The sequence below is a fragment of the Pezoporus occidentalis genome, unplaced genomic scaffold (assembly GCF_034315485.1).
Source record: "Pezoporus occidentalis ecotype Australia unplaced genomic scaffold, CSIRO_AGI_Poc_V1 ctg50, whole genome shotgun sequence".
Classification (NCBI taxonomy): Eukaryota; Metazoa; Chordata; class Aves; order Psittaciformes; family Psittacidae; genus Pezoporus; species Pezoporus occidentalis.
In genome coordinates this window covers 1,113,590-1,128,678 of record NW_026915836.1, presented here as the reverse complement: position 1 = coordinate 1,128,678, position 15,089 = coordinate 1,113,590, and the positions used below count along the sequence as shown (strand labels likewise).

At 37.5% G+C, this 15,089-nt stretch overlaps 1 protein-coding gene across 3 annotated transcripts in view; it reads left to right on the top strand.

Annotated features, from left to right (window-relative positions):
• SRBD1 (S1 RNA binding domain 1) overlaps nt 1-15,089 on the top strand; it is a 124,640-nt gene that overhangs the window by 5,831 nt on the left and 103,720 nt on the right. For all 3 annotated transcript variants that reach the window (XM_062637001.1, XM_062637002.1, XM_062637003.1), the window contains 9 exons: nt 1,007-1,089; nt 1,513-1,678; nt 2,130-2,477; nt 3,952-4,118; nt 5,219-5,336; nt 5,471-5,609; nt 8,408-8,504; nt 9,899-10,034; nt 14,232-14,335. In XM_062637001.1, the coding sequence (XP_062492985.1) occupies nt 1,007-1,089; nt 1,513-1,678; nt 2,130-2,477; nt 3,952-4,118; nt 5,219-5,336; nt 5,471-5,609; nt 8,408-8,504; nt 9,899-10,034; nt 14,232-14,335 (1,358 nt within the window). The remainder of the gene's footprint in view (nt 1-1,006; nt 1,090-1,512; nt 1,679-2,129; nt 2,478-3,951; nt 4,119-5,218; nt 5,337-5,470; nt 5,610-8,407; nt 8,505-9,898; nt 10,035-14,231; nt 14,336-15,089) is intronic.

The window sequence follows — 15,089 nt, the reverse complement described above, 5'->3', positions numbered from 1 at the left end:
TTTCTAGTGCTACAGAGGCTAGAATGAAGTTGAATTAAAGAGTGTTTCTCACTTGAGTTAAATGGCCCTTTTTTGAAAATGCTTATCCACTTTATGTGTGCCAATATGAGACTTTAAGGCTCACATCACAGTGGTAAGGCTGGATCAGAGGTCTAGGTGCAAAAAGTTGGGAGAATAGTATGTGGCAAATGATGAAATTTTACCAGATTTAGATAACATGCTGATGACTTTTATAGTTACAGAAATGCTTTAATATTTTTTGTTTAAATTTTAATTTTCTGACAGGTAAAATTTTGAGGGTACCTAAAATTCTCAAACTAAAATAACCAAATATTGATATTCATGGGCCCAACCAATGCCAGTAGTTCTGTAACTGGTTAATTGAAATGCAGCTATTGTAGGTATGAATGTTGTGTCAGGAGAAAGTCTGTGCCTTCTCTTTTTACCTTTGGTAATTGTCTTTTATGCTTTCTATATGCTAATGAGCAGCTCAGTCAAAATAATTGGTTTTGTTATGCATACAAGCAGTGGATAGTCTTTAAAGGTGAAACTCTAGATTAGAATGGACAGTCTTCTTGTAGTCTTGTTCCTATCAAAACCATACGCGAGCTCACTTTACTAGATCTCAATATTATTTACTGTGCTTGGGTCAATGGAGTAAAGTCTGGCACAGTATACAAGTGACACCTAATGATATGTCTGAGAACCACTACTCTTTTTTGCTAGGATAGCTTTACCTGCAAGCCAAATAATGACCTCTATTTGAAGAGAAAAATAATTTGAGAGGCTGTAGCACTGTTTCGTTTGCTCAGTTGTAAAGAGTGTTGAATGTGTGCTGCCATGGCCTAAATTCTTGGATGCTAAGAGATCCAAACTTGCTCTTGAGGAAACTTTAGTGATTGGTGAAGACATTATGGGGGCATGCTTGGCAGTGAGTTAAAGGGCTGAATAAAAGCATCCAACTTCAGCCAAATGTTCTATTTCTCTCTTCTTGCCTCTGTTTCAGATGTCATCTCTACCAAGGAGGGTGAAATCTGAAGCCAAAACCTCTACATCAGAAGATGATGATCTACCTTCATTTCCTAGCTCGTAAGATTACTTTTGGCCTTAGGATTTTTTAAGAAGGTTTATGCTAAGCATGAGCAATTGTGTGAGAGCAACAATCAGTTTTGGGGATGTTGCTTAAAAAGTTTTCATGCACAAAGCTTGGATTGTAAACCACAAATGACCTATGCTGCTTCATGCTCACAGTGAAAACCTTATTGCCAGTTGTCCAAACAGAGTTAAGTGTGTACACATCCCAGTGACCAGCTTCAGGAAAGCTTGCTAAATTGTTCCAGCCTTGAACTCTGCAACAGCATGAAAGAGCTATCTTTTGAGTCTACCTACCTTTCGGTTCATTTATCCTGTTTGCTTCCTTTCATGTCAGAAAACACTCAGACTGGATTGCTTACGGTTTGTTTTTTTTACTTTCTTTTCATAAGCAGTGTTGTTCACTCATTTATTTTTCAGGAGCTCTGAATCAGAGGACGAAGAGGACGAGTGGGAGCCAAAAAGCGAAATTGCCAAGAGACCTCGGTTGACAAAGAAAAATGAGGCAAAACCTAAAAAAGTTGCTGCTCCACGGACAGCTGTGGCCAGGAATAAGGTCAAGAAGGCAGCAATAAAAGAGGAAATGGTGAGTGTCTGTAAGCAAGAGACATTTAGTTGCTGTGGTTGGCAAGTAACATGAGCAGGATTTTTCCAGCTCTGGTTCACTTGGTTGCCTGAGTCTGATCAGCTCATCTGATTCCACTGTTATGGCAAATATTCAGTATGCTTGGTAAGTGTGGTTTTCTCATGTATTTAAGTGTCCCAGCTCTAAGGGCCCTCCTTTAAAATTTTGGCCACTGATAATGACGAATTAAGGTATTTCTAAGATAATTATATTTGATCTTTTGAATCAAATTCTGCTGCGTATGTTTGTATCTTTTCCTGCATTCAAGATCTCTGGCTTGGAATTTCCCTGCCATACAGAGACCTCACTTTGGAAAATGTTGTCTGGTATCAGGTCTTCCTAGGTTTTAATTGAAATGTTGAACCAGTATGTAACAGTGAGTGCTTAGTATGGTGTCAATGCCTTTTTGCAGGATGCTCCTGCAAAAGATAAGGGAATGCAGCTTCTAAAACCTAAGGAAGAAGATGTAGACACTAAACCAAAAACTTTACGTCAAAAGCCAGAAGTGCCTAAAAAAGTGGAAATAAATTCATTCCAAGGGAAGAATGTGCAGAGTTTAGAGAGTGATGAAAAACCCTCAACAAGTGTTCCTGTAGCAGGAATTCAAGTGAAACATGAGAAATCTGAAGAGGATTTTGCATTTGATGAACCACCTTTTAAAAAGATCAAGTCAGCTACGTCTCCTGAAGGAAAGCCAGTTAAAAATCTAGGAGGCAACAAAGTAAAAGAAGAATTTGAAATGAACTGGGATATTGTGCAGGTATGAGATCTTTTCCTTTTTCTGAGGCATCCATGCAACCATTTCCTATATGGTTAGTGCTTAGACTCTTTACACACAATTTCAGTCCTCTTGGCATTAGTTGGAGTGTCAGAGGGTCATTGTTCTGCTAAGCAGTCACTTAACATCTGCTTAAATTGTCATAATACATGTGTAAATATAAATGTTGGTAACTGGTAAAACTTCAAACTTTAATATTATTTTAATACTGGCTTTGGCAGTATTTAGTACTAAGCTTGCCTGTAACAGTTTGCACTTCTCTTCTGTATCAGCACATGAGGTGGTGGGTTTTATATACTTAACTGAAACTTCTGCAGGAAGGGGTGCTGAAATATTTGGAATGTCTGTGTGTGCAGTTTCAGCATGTTAAGATTAGGTAGTGTGGATTGTAGCATTTGAGAGTGTTTATCCATTTACAGTACCATCAAGGAGGAGATTGCATTCACAAAACAGCAGTGACATCAAGGGAGACATCATCTATGTTTTTGTAGGATGTTAACTTTGAAGACATTCAGGGGAAGAGAACTTTAGGATAGTTCTGGGATAGATCTTTTCTGGGAAGCTGGGTGGGTTATGGAAGATTTTAATGTGAACAGAATGGGAATAGATGGAGCACATTCTCTTCATCATCCTTAGTACTGCCTGCTTAAGAAAGGCGTATAATTTTGTTCCTGAGTCTTCTAAGGAATGGAAATGCAAATGGAGAATTTAATCTTTGTGTATTGTTGTTCTAAAAGCAGTGAATGTGATTGTGCAGGAATTGTTACGTTTTAAGGCTCCAGAATAAGACTTTTGAAAGGCTTTGTCTCAGCAGTGCGTACGAATAACTGTAGTGAAGTACAAACCAACCGTGATAGTTAAAACGTTACTAAGCTGAGGTACTTACATAGGTTGTCATGGAGTCTGCATTGACACATTGTATTTTTGGTAACTTGGTGCAAGTTTGTGATGCCTCATTCATCTTGAAACCTTTAGCAGTATCATGCTAGTTTCCAATTATGCCAGTTTCCAATTCGTTGAGTGGGATTTGCATCAGCTTTGGCATTGTGGGTTTGGCTTTGTTTAACCATAAGGTATGTCGGTGTTCCTTTAAAAGAAGGAAAAGTTCCAGGTTTTCTGAGTGCTCATGTGCAGTTTGTTATCTTCTGATTATTATTTTTCTTTTTGCTTTCTTTTTCCCCCATTTCTGTTTCCAAAAGACACTTCTTACTGTATTTTTTTTCTGTAGTTACAAGTTTCTGGAAACATTGGTTACTGCGTGTCCTTCTGAAGTACTGGGTGTGGTGGCTGGATGCATGGGAGGAATGCTTTAGGGAGGACAGTAGTCCCTGCTGACCAGCATAAGATTCTGGAACTGGGTTTGAGTGTGGAGTGAGAGGCTGTTTGAAGCAATCTGTGATCTCTCTTAAATGTTTGTTAGGTTTTGTTGGGCTTTGTTTTGTTTTCTTTCTGACAGGCCCTGTCGGAAATAACGAATGTTGAACCATGGGTATGTGCAAACTTAATTCGCCTCTTTAAAGAAGAAAACACGATTCCTTTCATTGCTCGGTATCGAAAAGAGCTCATCAATAACCTGGAGGCCGATGCCTTGCGAGAAGTGCAGCAAGCCTTGGAAGAGCTGCGGTAAGGAAGTTGATACAGGGAAGTAACAACTGGCTGCTGCTTCTGTGTCCCTTGTTTTGGCACTTTGTCCACACTACAGTTGTAAAGTAACTCGTATAGGAAGTTTAAACATGAGGTAATTATGGTCTGGTATTGGTCTGGGATTTTTGTGTGGCTTTTCTGGTTTTGGGGTTTGTTTTTTTTCACTATAAGTAACAAGGAATCTAGCGTTATGAATTACTCGAGCAATTCGAGTTTTTAATTTCTTTGCAGTTTACTAGAACTCTTACTGAAAGAGTAGTTTTATAGGTTCTGGAGATACATAGCCTGATTAGTTATAAGCTGCAGCCTTAGAAAAAGAGTCACAAAGAATCCCTTGGGTCCTCTGCTTGGAGTTGCAAAGCCTCTACTGAAGAGCACTACTTGAGATTGTAGCATACCAGGAGAGCAGGCTAAACTATCCCGGACCATTGCAGCAAAGAAATGATGAGCAAAGCCTGCTGCAGTGGTGGATGGGTGGCTGTACATTCTTGAGATGGCAAAGCTGTATGTTCTTGACTTGGAAGCTGTTCTGTCAACATGGTGTCTTCTTCCTTGTATGCCCTGCTATTCCCTAACAAGAGGTTCTTTCCAAAGAGGGAAGGTGGCCCAAGAGAGTTCTTGTCTGAGCAAGTAATTTAAATCATAACAAAATACCTTTGCTACTTGCAGTTGCTCACAGGTACCCTATTGAAGGTCTAAATTTAAAATCTGGCACCCTGTACTTTATCCTGCAGAAATGTCTTGATATAAATTATAGCTGTAAGTGATCATCAACATGGATTTAATTTAGGGGCTTTTTATTTGGGTTCCAGGCTCATAGCCTTCCAAAGCAGGAAGAATGACTCTCAGTCTTGTTTGATGATTTTCCTACAAGATATTTTAGTACAGTTTTGAACTAGAAAAAGAGTAGTAGTTAGAAATGCTTTTGGATTATCAGGCTTGGTTTGTAAGCATTAGCATGAGATACAATCTTCAGGGGTTTTGGGGAGCTTCAGCATTGTAATAAACAGGGTCTCAATTGATAGTCTTTGTAATCCATCATGAAATGTGACTGTTAATACCAATCTCTTTCATTTTAGTGCTGTTGCGAAGAAGACACATACAACGATACAGAAGTTGAAGAAAGAAGGGAAATTATCTGGAGGCCTTTTAACAGCATTATTAAATTGCAGAACTTCGGAAGAATTAGACCATGTGGTCAGTACACTAGTCTTTTTCAGGTCATCCTTAGTTTAAATATAATCTAACACAACTAAATAGTAAATAATGCAAAGTACATCATATGACTGAATTATTTCCTCATCTTTTAATAACTGTGTTTTTTGTTTAAGTCTGCACCTTATAAAACTGGGAGTAAAGGCACCAAAGCCCAGAGGGCCAAGCAGCTAGGATTAGAACCTGCTGCTCTCTCCATCCTGCAGAATCCTATGGAGCTCAATCTCTTTTCTTACATTAAACCCAATACCAAAGGTAAGCACTCTACTTCTGTGAGTAGTGATGTCCTAAATGTCTGAAAACTTTTTAGAAGGGTAGTTACGTCGATTGTTGCTGGAAGTTATGCAACTGCTTTAAATTCAGCAGTTCTTTTAAGAGTAAGAGTTTACATCTAATGCCATAGCTGTCCAACTTTTACTGTCTTTTTGTATTGTAAATAGTAATGGTTCTGGTATACAAGAGACATAAGTCTCTAGCCTTTATAGTGACATCTGTATTTATTGGTAAGAGAGAGGGAACTGCACTGCACACCTTTCTCTCTCCATAGTTCTGCTCTTACTTGGATTGTTTACTAAAGATTCAGTACTGATTGTACAAGAGCTTATGCTCATAGTCTACTGAAGTGAATGTAAGCCATCAAAGCACATCTGAATAGAAGCTTATCTTAGTGATTGGGAGTGAGTGGGAGCTTTTTTGTTGCTGAATGACAATAGGGGTTGGCGAAGTTGTAATTTCTGAAATTTGAGCAGGAGCTTTAGTGGTGTGATAGTCACACATAGTCTGCAGAATTGTGTTTCTTTGCGGGTGAATCTGTAGGGGGCAATCTCGGACAATAAAATATGAAGGTTGCTGCAACCTTCTTCTGTATGGTGTTAAAGTAGACATGTCCTTTTATTCTTCCCTGCTTCAACACTTCCCTTTTGAGCTTAAAGGTATGAAACCTCCTTGGTGAAGCTGACTCTTCCCACTTCAGTTGTTCTTTGATTTTAGTTGAATATTGTTTATAAAATGATCCTAACTTTGCGTTGAAAATCAGTTACCAAATACTGTGAATTACTGCATTTTAGCATATAGCATTACTTCATACAAAAGTATGTTGCAACCACATAGCTGACTATTACGGCAGAGTCTAAAGAGCCAAAAGAAAATCTTCCTGGTGAAAGTTCAAATTAATTATTTAGGGTTGCATTCAGAAGGAAGTGCTATTTGTTGCAGCATGAGCATTACAGTTCTTGAAAATCAGTACACCTCTCTTCAGTTTTGTGCTAAAAGTTGCTTAGTTTTATATAATGGTTTGCATTTGAAAGGCGCATCAGAAATTACATCAATGAAGTGGGTCACTTTTATCAACCTGGGAGCCAGTTTGACAACCTCTGTAGACAAGCTTAACATCAGAGAGAAGCTTTTTAAAGGAATGAGCCATTCGCCATACAGAAGTTTTCACCAAATCCTAATATTCAGCTCTCAAATTCTGAGTGTTTTGAAACATATACTAAAAATAAACTGAAATCGAAGCAGCAGTTCATGTTTCAAAGCCAGGTATTTGAAAGTTAAGGAGGCACTTTGATCTTCCTTTTAATTGTATGCATGGTCAAACATTTCTCTAAGTATGCAAGCAAGTGCAGTTTCTGCACTAGACACAGTAAAATGCCCATGTGAGTGGTGCTTGTGGAAGGGGAACCTTTTGATTATTTCTTTAATCCTGACTGGTTTTGGCCTTTCCTCTCATTCATATTCTCTGCTAGAATTATAATAATGTTGCCATGTACACTTCTAGTACTTGAGTGTCTCAATTCATATTCAGTATAATACATGTCTTATAATTCCCTTACCTTTGTATTCTGCCATGCCATTACTTTCACCATAAGAAATGCTAACTCATGGGTATAAGGATCCAAATTCCACAGCTTCTGAGCAGTTCAGGCATTTAATAACACATTCTCACATTTTTATTTTTCTTTCTGGCAGTTTTGTTTAGCTTCCCCCTCTTAAAAAAGGGCAAGGTTTATTTATTTTTCTCTTTAGAGTGTGTAACTCTATAGTCTGGTCAGAAGCAGGGTTCTGGATTCAATACAGATAGTAGCTTTTAGAGGTATGCTTTTTTAAAATGACGTTCATAAAGCTCTGTCCAGATACTGGTAACCCATCAGACAGCAGAGTGGAAAGTAACGTGTGTTGAAGGAGACAGTTCTTGTTGCATCTGCCAACTGCAGGATTCTTGCTTTTTGCTCTGGAGCATTTTTTATTGTCAGTTGCTAGAAACAGGGTTAGGTATATTGATTTAAAATAAAAGAAGTGAGCTCTATTTCATTACCTTCTGGTTCTGGTCCAGTTTGGCCAACTGTGCTAAAGAGACCACTGTGCCATCCTTTCCTGTCTTTTGAAGTGGGGGATTGTTCTCTGTGTTGGAAAGCTTAATGGTTCTGCTAACAGGTCTCTGGAATGCTTTATCTATGGAGATATTTTGTAATTTCACTGTTTAAACAGTGTTTCATAGGAGAGAATGGAGGGTACCCTGATCTGAGAAGTATCACTGGGCAAACTCCTGCTACAAACCACTGGAAACTTAAAACTATTACACAGAGGAAAAACAGGATTGCCCGCAAAGGTTTTAGGCAGTTTCCGTAGCAGTAGCAGAACACGTAGATTTCTGCTGCAATTTTATTACATTCCCCTCCAAATTATACTTGAATATCGAATATAACTATTGTAAATAATTTGCATCAGAAATGTCAAGATCTATTAGCATCAAAGTAAAAAAAAATGTTATTTTTCTCTCATTTTAACGTCATTTTGACTTACGATATGGCATTGGTCACTTTAGAGTCATTAAAAATATGTTTTCAGATGTTTTGGAAAGGAAGCTTAATTACCAAGAAAATTCTAATTAATTGGGGTTCTTCATGGAAACCTCTGCAAATCAGTCTGGTATCTTGCATCAGTTTTCTTTCAGTTTGTATATATTTTTCTTGGTGCTTGTGCAGTTGTGTTGTGATTTTTTTTTTATATTAGTTTTTATTATTGATATTATTAACTTTGTTTTTTTTCCTAAGGACTCTCAACTATCCAGGAAGTAGAGGCCGGCGTCCAGCATATTTTAGCTGACATCTTTGCTAAAGATAAAGATACACTGGATTTCATCAGGAAATTGTAAGTTTGACTTTTCATTTCAAAGTTATATGGTAAGATTCGGTCTCTTGGCCTGCAGATTAAACTTTTCTTACTGATGAGAGCACAGTGTTGCTGTGAGATTGATTTACCTTTCCTTCACTTGTGCTGCAGATACACATACAGATACATCCATTAGCCTTTCTGCCCTTCTGGCTATCTGTGGATGAGAGATCTGCTGTGAGCATGGCATGAATGCTGTGACTCCAAACACTGAAAGATGCCCTTTGGCTCTGCTCCATATAGAGCCAATCTTCCTTGCAGTTAGCATTCTGTAAGAGAAAGCTTTCTCTCCTTGTTCCTCCTTCAATCTGTTAACTTTTCAGAGGTTCATCAGCTTAAGCTATTGCTCCAGTATTTATTGCTTGGTGCCAGTCAGTGTAATTAGTGGGCAGTGGTGGTTGATTTTGGCATTGGTAGTCAATAAGGCAAACAAATACACCCTTTTAAAGGAGGAGTTACTGATCCTTTGACTGTGTTGGCTGAATTTAAGTTTTCTTACTTTGCATGACTTCAAGGTTGTTGTGTCTGGGGGCGTTGGTGTGAAAAAGTAATAGCTGCTTGTTAGGTTTTTCCTCTGCTGTGTACCATCTGGGACAGAGAATAGGACTATCAAAGATACTGCCTTAGGAGCATGCAGTGTTGGTTTCAGTCAGCTCAGTTCTATTTAGTTGACCCTTGTTTGCTGTTTATTGTGAGTGATGGCCAACTTCATTTAAAAGCTAGAGCACAGCAGTGTGATAATTTCAATGAAGAGGTTGCTTTGTAAAGGATGTGCTGTTACCACTAGACTATCACTTTGATTCTTTTGACCACTAGAAGCTCCTTAATCAGATATGCAGTGCTCTACACGTGTGTCCTGTTGATCTAAAGTGTGTTTATGTATAATAATCATGAGATGCAGTCAGGAAGTTATCTGTTCTGGATCCCTTTTACTCCTAAAAATAATGATAACTCTTATGGTTAGGTGCTCAAAGCAAGAACTTAGTTCTGAGGTTGGGTAGGTTCAAGAGAGATGTTGCATTCATCTGAAATACATAACTACTTTAACTCTTCTGCAACTTCCCAAAATCTGTTGTGTGAAGTTGAACCAATAAGTGATCAAACAGAAGTGCAGATGATGGCTTTTGAGTATCTGTTCCCTTTAGGAGGGGCTGTGTTCTGCTTGAATGTCTTCTCTTGTTATGTTCCTGTCAGTCTATGTTACATCAGTCTCGGCATTAAGATATGCAATACAGTTGTGCAGGTAATTAGAGTTAACATAACTTGTAATTGGGTAGACTCCAAGCTTTGTTTCTTTACTTAATACAAGCACTGATGACTTGTTACCAGTTTTGTGCTGAAATACCTTATTAACATTTGTTTCTTTTATTCAGATGTCAGCAAAGGTACATTTGTATCCAGTCAGCCTTGGCAAAAGTGTCATCCAAAAGTGTAAATGAAAAAGATATTGATAAATTCCAACTGTACCATGAGTTTTCTTGTAACATAAAGAGCATTCAGCATCATCAGGTACAATTACACTTTGTTTTTTTTTCTTTGAATTTTATCTATAGCAAAGGTGTCTTTGCTTTTGATTTTTGTTTCTTGAAGGTAGTAGTAAAGATGGTTGGTTTTGCTTTTTGGTTATCAAAGGTAACAGAGACTTTATAATCCCTGAAATGCAGGGCTAACCTGTTAATCTCAGTTTGAAGAAACTGAACAAAGGACTGCTTATTCAGTGTACCCATTATCTAATTAATTCTCATTAAACATATGTTTATAATGATTTATGTATCGGCGGTTTCAATACTGGTGTGATTTATTTGCAGCACATGTCAAGCCCTCCCTCCCTTCCCTGGCTAACAAGTGTATAGCAAATCTTACCAGGAGAAGGATAAATGTGGGGTATGTAGGGGTGAGACTTGTGTAGTAGTGGCATAGTAGTGGAAGCTGGTTGGTTGGAGTGTAAGTATTTGGAGAAAACCTGGATAAACTTATTCATTGTTTCCTTTGGATGTTTGCTGCAGCACTGAGAGTGCTCTGAGTCATTTGACATTAAACCTGTCAAGTGAAACTGGTGAGAAGTAACAGGGAAGGATCCAGAAAGATTAAATGGAATGTGATCTGCAAAAGCAGCTCAGGAGAACATCCCATGCACTACTCCAAAAATGGCTTTGTTTTGCAAGTCATCAGTATTCCCTTCAGTGAAGCATCTTTGATTACCCTAAACCCCAAGCCTAGACCTGTATGATTTGGAAAAGAAATGAAGGAGGAAGCAAACTTACTCGATAATAAACTGACAGCTGGGTTACTCCTGTTCAAAGGCTGAAGCTGTTGTGATCAGTGCAACTGTCAAGACCTTTGTGCAGATTCACAGCTGATTACCAAGTCAAATGTTTCTTGGTTTTGTCACAATTACTGAGCTTAAAACAAACCAAAGAAACAAACAGCCCAAACCCAAACAAACGAAAACCACAAAGAAACAAACAAAACCTCAAATATCCAAGCAATAACAAAAAAAAAAAGAAAACAAACACACCCAAACAAACAAAAAGCAAAACTCAAACAGTCAAAAAAACCCCAAAACACACTAAAAAAAGACCATCTTAACTGCTGCCAGCCAGAAATGTCCTCTTCCACTAGCAGGCTGCCTTATCCTATGGCAGAATGCTTTTCCTTTTATATCTATGATATGTTCTCATTTTCTCTCTACTTGCTATTTGGAAACAGTGTGATGTTTGGAATTAATAAAGGATTTCCTTGCATGTTTTGAAATGAATTTATCACAAAAAAATCTCGCAGCATGTATGCACTGATTTTAAACCCACCTCCTCTTCCCCACTATGGATGGAGTTAGGTGAAAGACTGAACTACAAGTGACTTTCACTTAGAAAAGCCTTCTGTAGATGTTTGAAGAGGTACCTGCAGTTCTCTTTGTAATAAGTATGAACATTTACTGTATTTATGTTGGGAATTATTTGGTGAAAACTTGCTTCTAGATGGTCTGGAAAAGTCAGTAGAGCAGTTTAAGACTACTGTGGTGACATATCACAAAGATTGAGATTCATCAGGAGATTAAGTGTTGTACTGTATGGATTTTTTGTTTGGGTGCTTTACTGTTGAATGAACACTTTAGCTGTCAAAGACTGTTTAGTTTTTCCTGCACTGAGTGGTAAATACTGAGATACGCATCTATTATTGGGTGTACATAGGTTTCCTGTGATGATGGTATGAGGATGATAAGCCCAGAACTGAGGGATTTATAAAATTTACTAATTCACCTGAACTGTGGGTTAAATAGCTGTGTTTAACTCTTGCAAAATTCACTGTTTTGAAGACCTTCTCGGCTCTTTTCATGATGACACACAGCTAAATGTTGTCATTGCTAGAGGCAAAAGTACAAGTCGGCTTTAAATCATCTCATTGCAAAGGGGCAAGTATTACGTTAACATCTGGAATGTTTTGCTGTTGGGAGGTTCAGCTACAGTTCCTTCCTTTGGCAGCAAGGAGAACCTGACTGAAGCATCTTAGGGTGTAGTTGGGTAGCTATACCAACGCTGTCATAACTAAGGAAAATATGTTTCAAGAGTTTATTTGAATTTTTGACTAATTTTAAACAGCTCTGTGTTTGTGTATGCCTTGGGGTTGCTTTCCTCTATTTGGAGATGAGTGAATTGGTGGGAGGAAAAGAATTCATGAATAAAGTGTCATGTTTGAGGCAAGTGCTCTATTTCCAATCTTATCCTTAAAAAGGAATTGGAAATTAAGGTCCTTGGCAAGATACACAAAACTTACTCAGTGAATGTAAGTAAATCTGCAACACAGAAGAGAGCGGCACAGAATATGAAGTATGTTGTGTTTTTCTGATAAATGGAATAAGGTTTGGTGAATCTTGTGACTAGGTCAAAGTATTGTTCTTGCTTTCTCTGAATAATGTGTTTTGGTTTGATTAACTCTTCTTCTGGGTCCCTTTCAGTCTTGCATGAAAGCAGTCGTTTTCCAGAACTGGAAGATTGCTTTGTGTCTGGAATAGCCAGATTTTAACCTGTTACTTAAAAATAAAAGGAAACAAAATGACCTTTATGAAGGACAAATTGACTAATTACTTCCTTAACTGAGCCTTTCTTGGGTGATAATTTTTCTCTGAATGCACGTCACTTAGACCAGGGTAGGCAGTTTGTTTAAGAGTAAAAATGGAAATTATTTGGTGAGTGCAGTACAGCTGCTTTAAGTTCAGGTGACTGACACATTCTGCAGATGGAGTGCCAGGAAACAAACTGTGATGCAAATATTGATCCCGCTAATAGCATGCTTAATGATGACATTATAATTCTATCAGATACGCTCTCTGTCATGAGCATCATTTTGGTTTCATTTTAGCTTGACATTTAACTTTTTCTTTTAATAAAATCAGAATAAACATGAAAGCATTTGATTTGCTAAAATATGTCTTTCTAATCTCTACATGAAAACATTTGCTTTGGCAGTCAAGGTACCAGATGCTATAATATTTCACATGCAATCTTTATTATTAGCTTTGTTGTTCAATGATATGTCAGGCCTGGTATGTCACAGGAACAGTAAAGCTGAGGAATATAAATTGGTACTATGTCCTGGAGTCATTTTAAGCCATTGTATTTAACATATGTGACATGTCTGAGTTAGCTAGTGATTGAATTAAAGTTTATGATTGACACAGAATGCTCTGTTGTGACAGTGCTCAGGGCCTGCTACGTAGAGCAACGTGTAGTAATACAGGAATGTCAACTTCTAGCAGTTTTGTTTTGTTTTTTAATATATTTTTTGTATTTTAAAATACTTTAAAAAGGAAAATGAAATCTAAAAACATGTGGCTTTTATTTGTAGCTGCTTCTAGCTGTTATTCTGTTTCTAAAATCCCATGGCCAGTGAGTTTTCTTCAGGTGGACATTCAATGTTTTCATAGTGACACTAGCCCAGTAGATACCCAGCAGTAATCCAGGATCCACCACTCGTATTGTGATCTGGTTTTAAATGAGGAGCCAGAGACTTCTATGTAAAATAAAACTCCATATGCAGATAGGACATGTGCAGCCAGATTTAGCTTTAGATCGTCAATATGTGGCTGTGTACGCAAGGCTCTGCCAGAAATATGTGCATATGTTTTAAGGCTGAAGTGTTAATATAAAGAGTACCTACAATATTTTCTGCTATTTATGAACTAGGCATGGATAACACTAAGTTTATCCTCTTTCAATTTAAGCTGATCACTTCCATTTCACGAGTTCTGATTCATAATTAATTTTAAATTTGGATAGATTTTGGGAAGAAATCTTAAGCCTGAAGCATAGGACTTTTTCCTTTTCTGATGTCCAGTCTGATTGGAATAACTTTTCAATTAATTCCTTGATTTTTTTTATTTTTTTTTAATCTGGGTTATTATACAAGATTATTCTACCAACTGAATTCATGCTGACTTGTATTATAACTGCATTTAAGAGAAACTGGATCTTGAGGTTGCAGACTCAAGATCTCAGAAATGTATGATTTGTTATGCCACAGCATGATTTAATCTGTGTTTAAAATGTGCCTGTTATCTGCACATGCTAGTACTTTGTGAACTGATTTACTGTACCACCATCATGATTTGCTACAGAATGTCAAGCAAGTGTGTACACAAATGTTGATAAGTTTATCTTTTGGATATTTTGTGTGTCATCTGTCTCTGCCATTTATGTTTGCACTCAGATTCTGGCCATTAACCGAGGGGAAAATCTGAAGATCCTGACAGTGAAGGTCAACATTCCTGACGGGGTGAAGAATGAATTCTGTTGGTGGTGTGTCAATGAAAGGTCTGCATGGATACATATTCTTACAGAAGTCTTGTCTCTTTTTTTTCCTCTATAGGCAGCTGCATGCTGAAATGTACCTCACATGTCTCCTTGTATTAAGAGAGCAATTTAAATGAATGTTTATTACATTAGATGAAATTAGCAAGTGGATAATTCTTATCCCGTATTTCCAGCTGTTGTAGCATTATGCTGAAAAGATCATGCCTTTGGCTGTATTTAGGGAGGTCTGGCACCATTCTTCAAGCAATTGAGTTTTAAAAAGAGATATGCAAAGGCTGATGAAATGTGAATATGTTTTCAAATTGTAATATGCGGCGCATCCAGTCGTGTCTACTGAAAGGAATTTGTAGAATCCAATAGGATATACTTCTGACTTCGAAAACTGACTTAATATGCCTGATTACAATAATTAAAGAGGGCTACCGCAGGTATTGGATTAGTGAAGTACCAGCTTTGGGTTTCACAAATGTAAGGTATTGAATGTTTTTAAAAGAAGTATTAGATTTAATAGACAAACCTGAAGGTGACTATTCCATCCATGATTCTCTGACTTGCCTTTTGATCTCTGGTTAAGTTAGAAAACTGGGTTCTAAATTTTGCATAATTCTTTCATTTCTTACTAATTTGCTCTTACAAGTTGCTTTTTTCTGAGCCTGTAGAGAAATGTTTAGTGTTGTATAATCCTGAGCATGTTTTTACAAACATTTAGGTTAAATATGTGTTGTTTTGTTCAATATCTCTGTGTTTTTCTTGG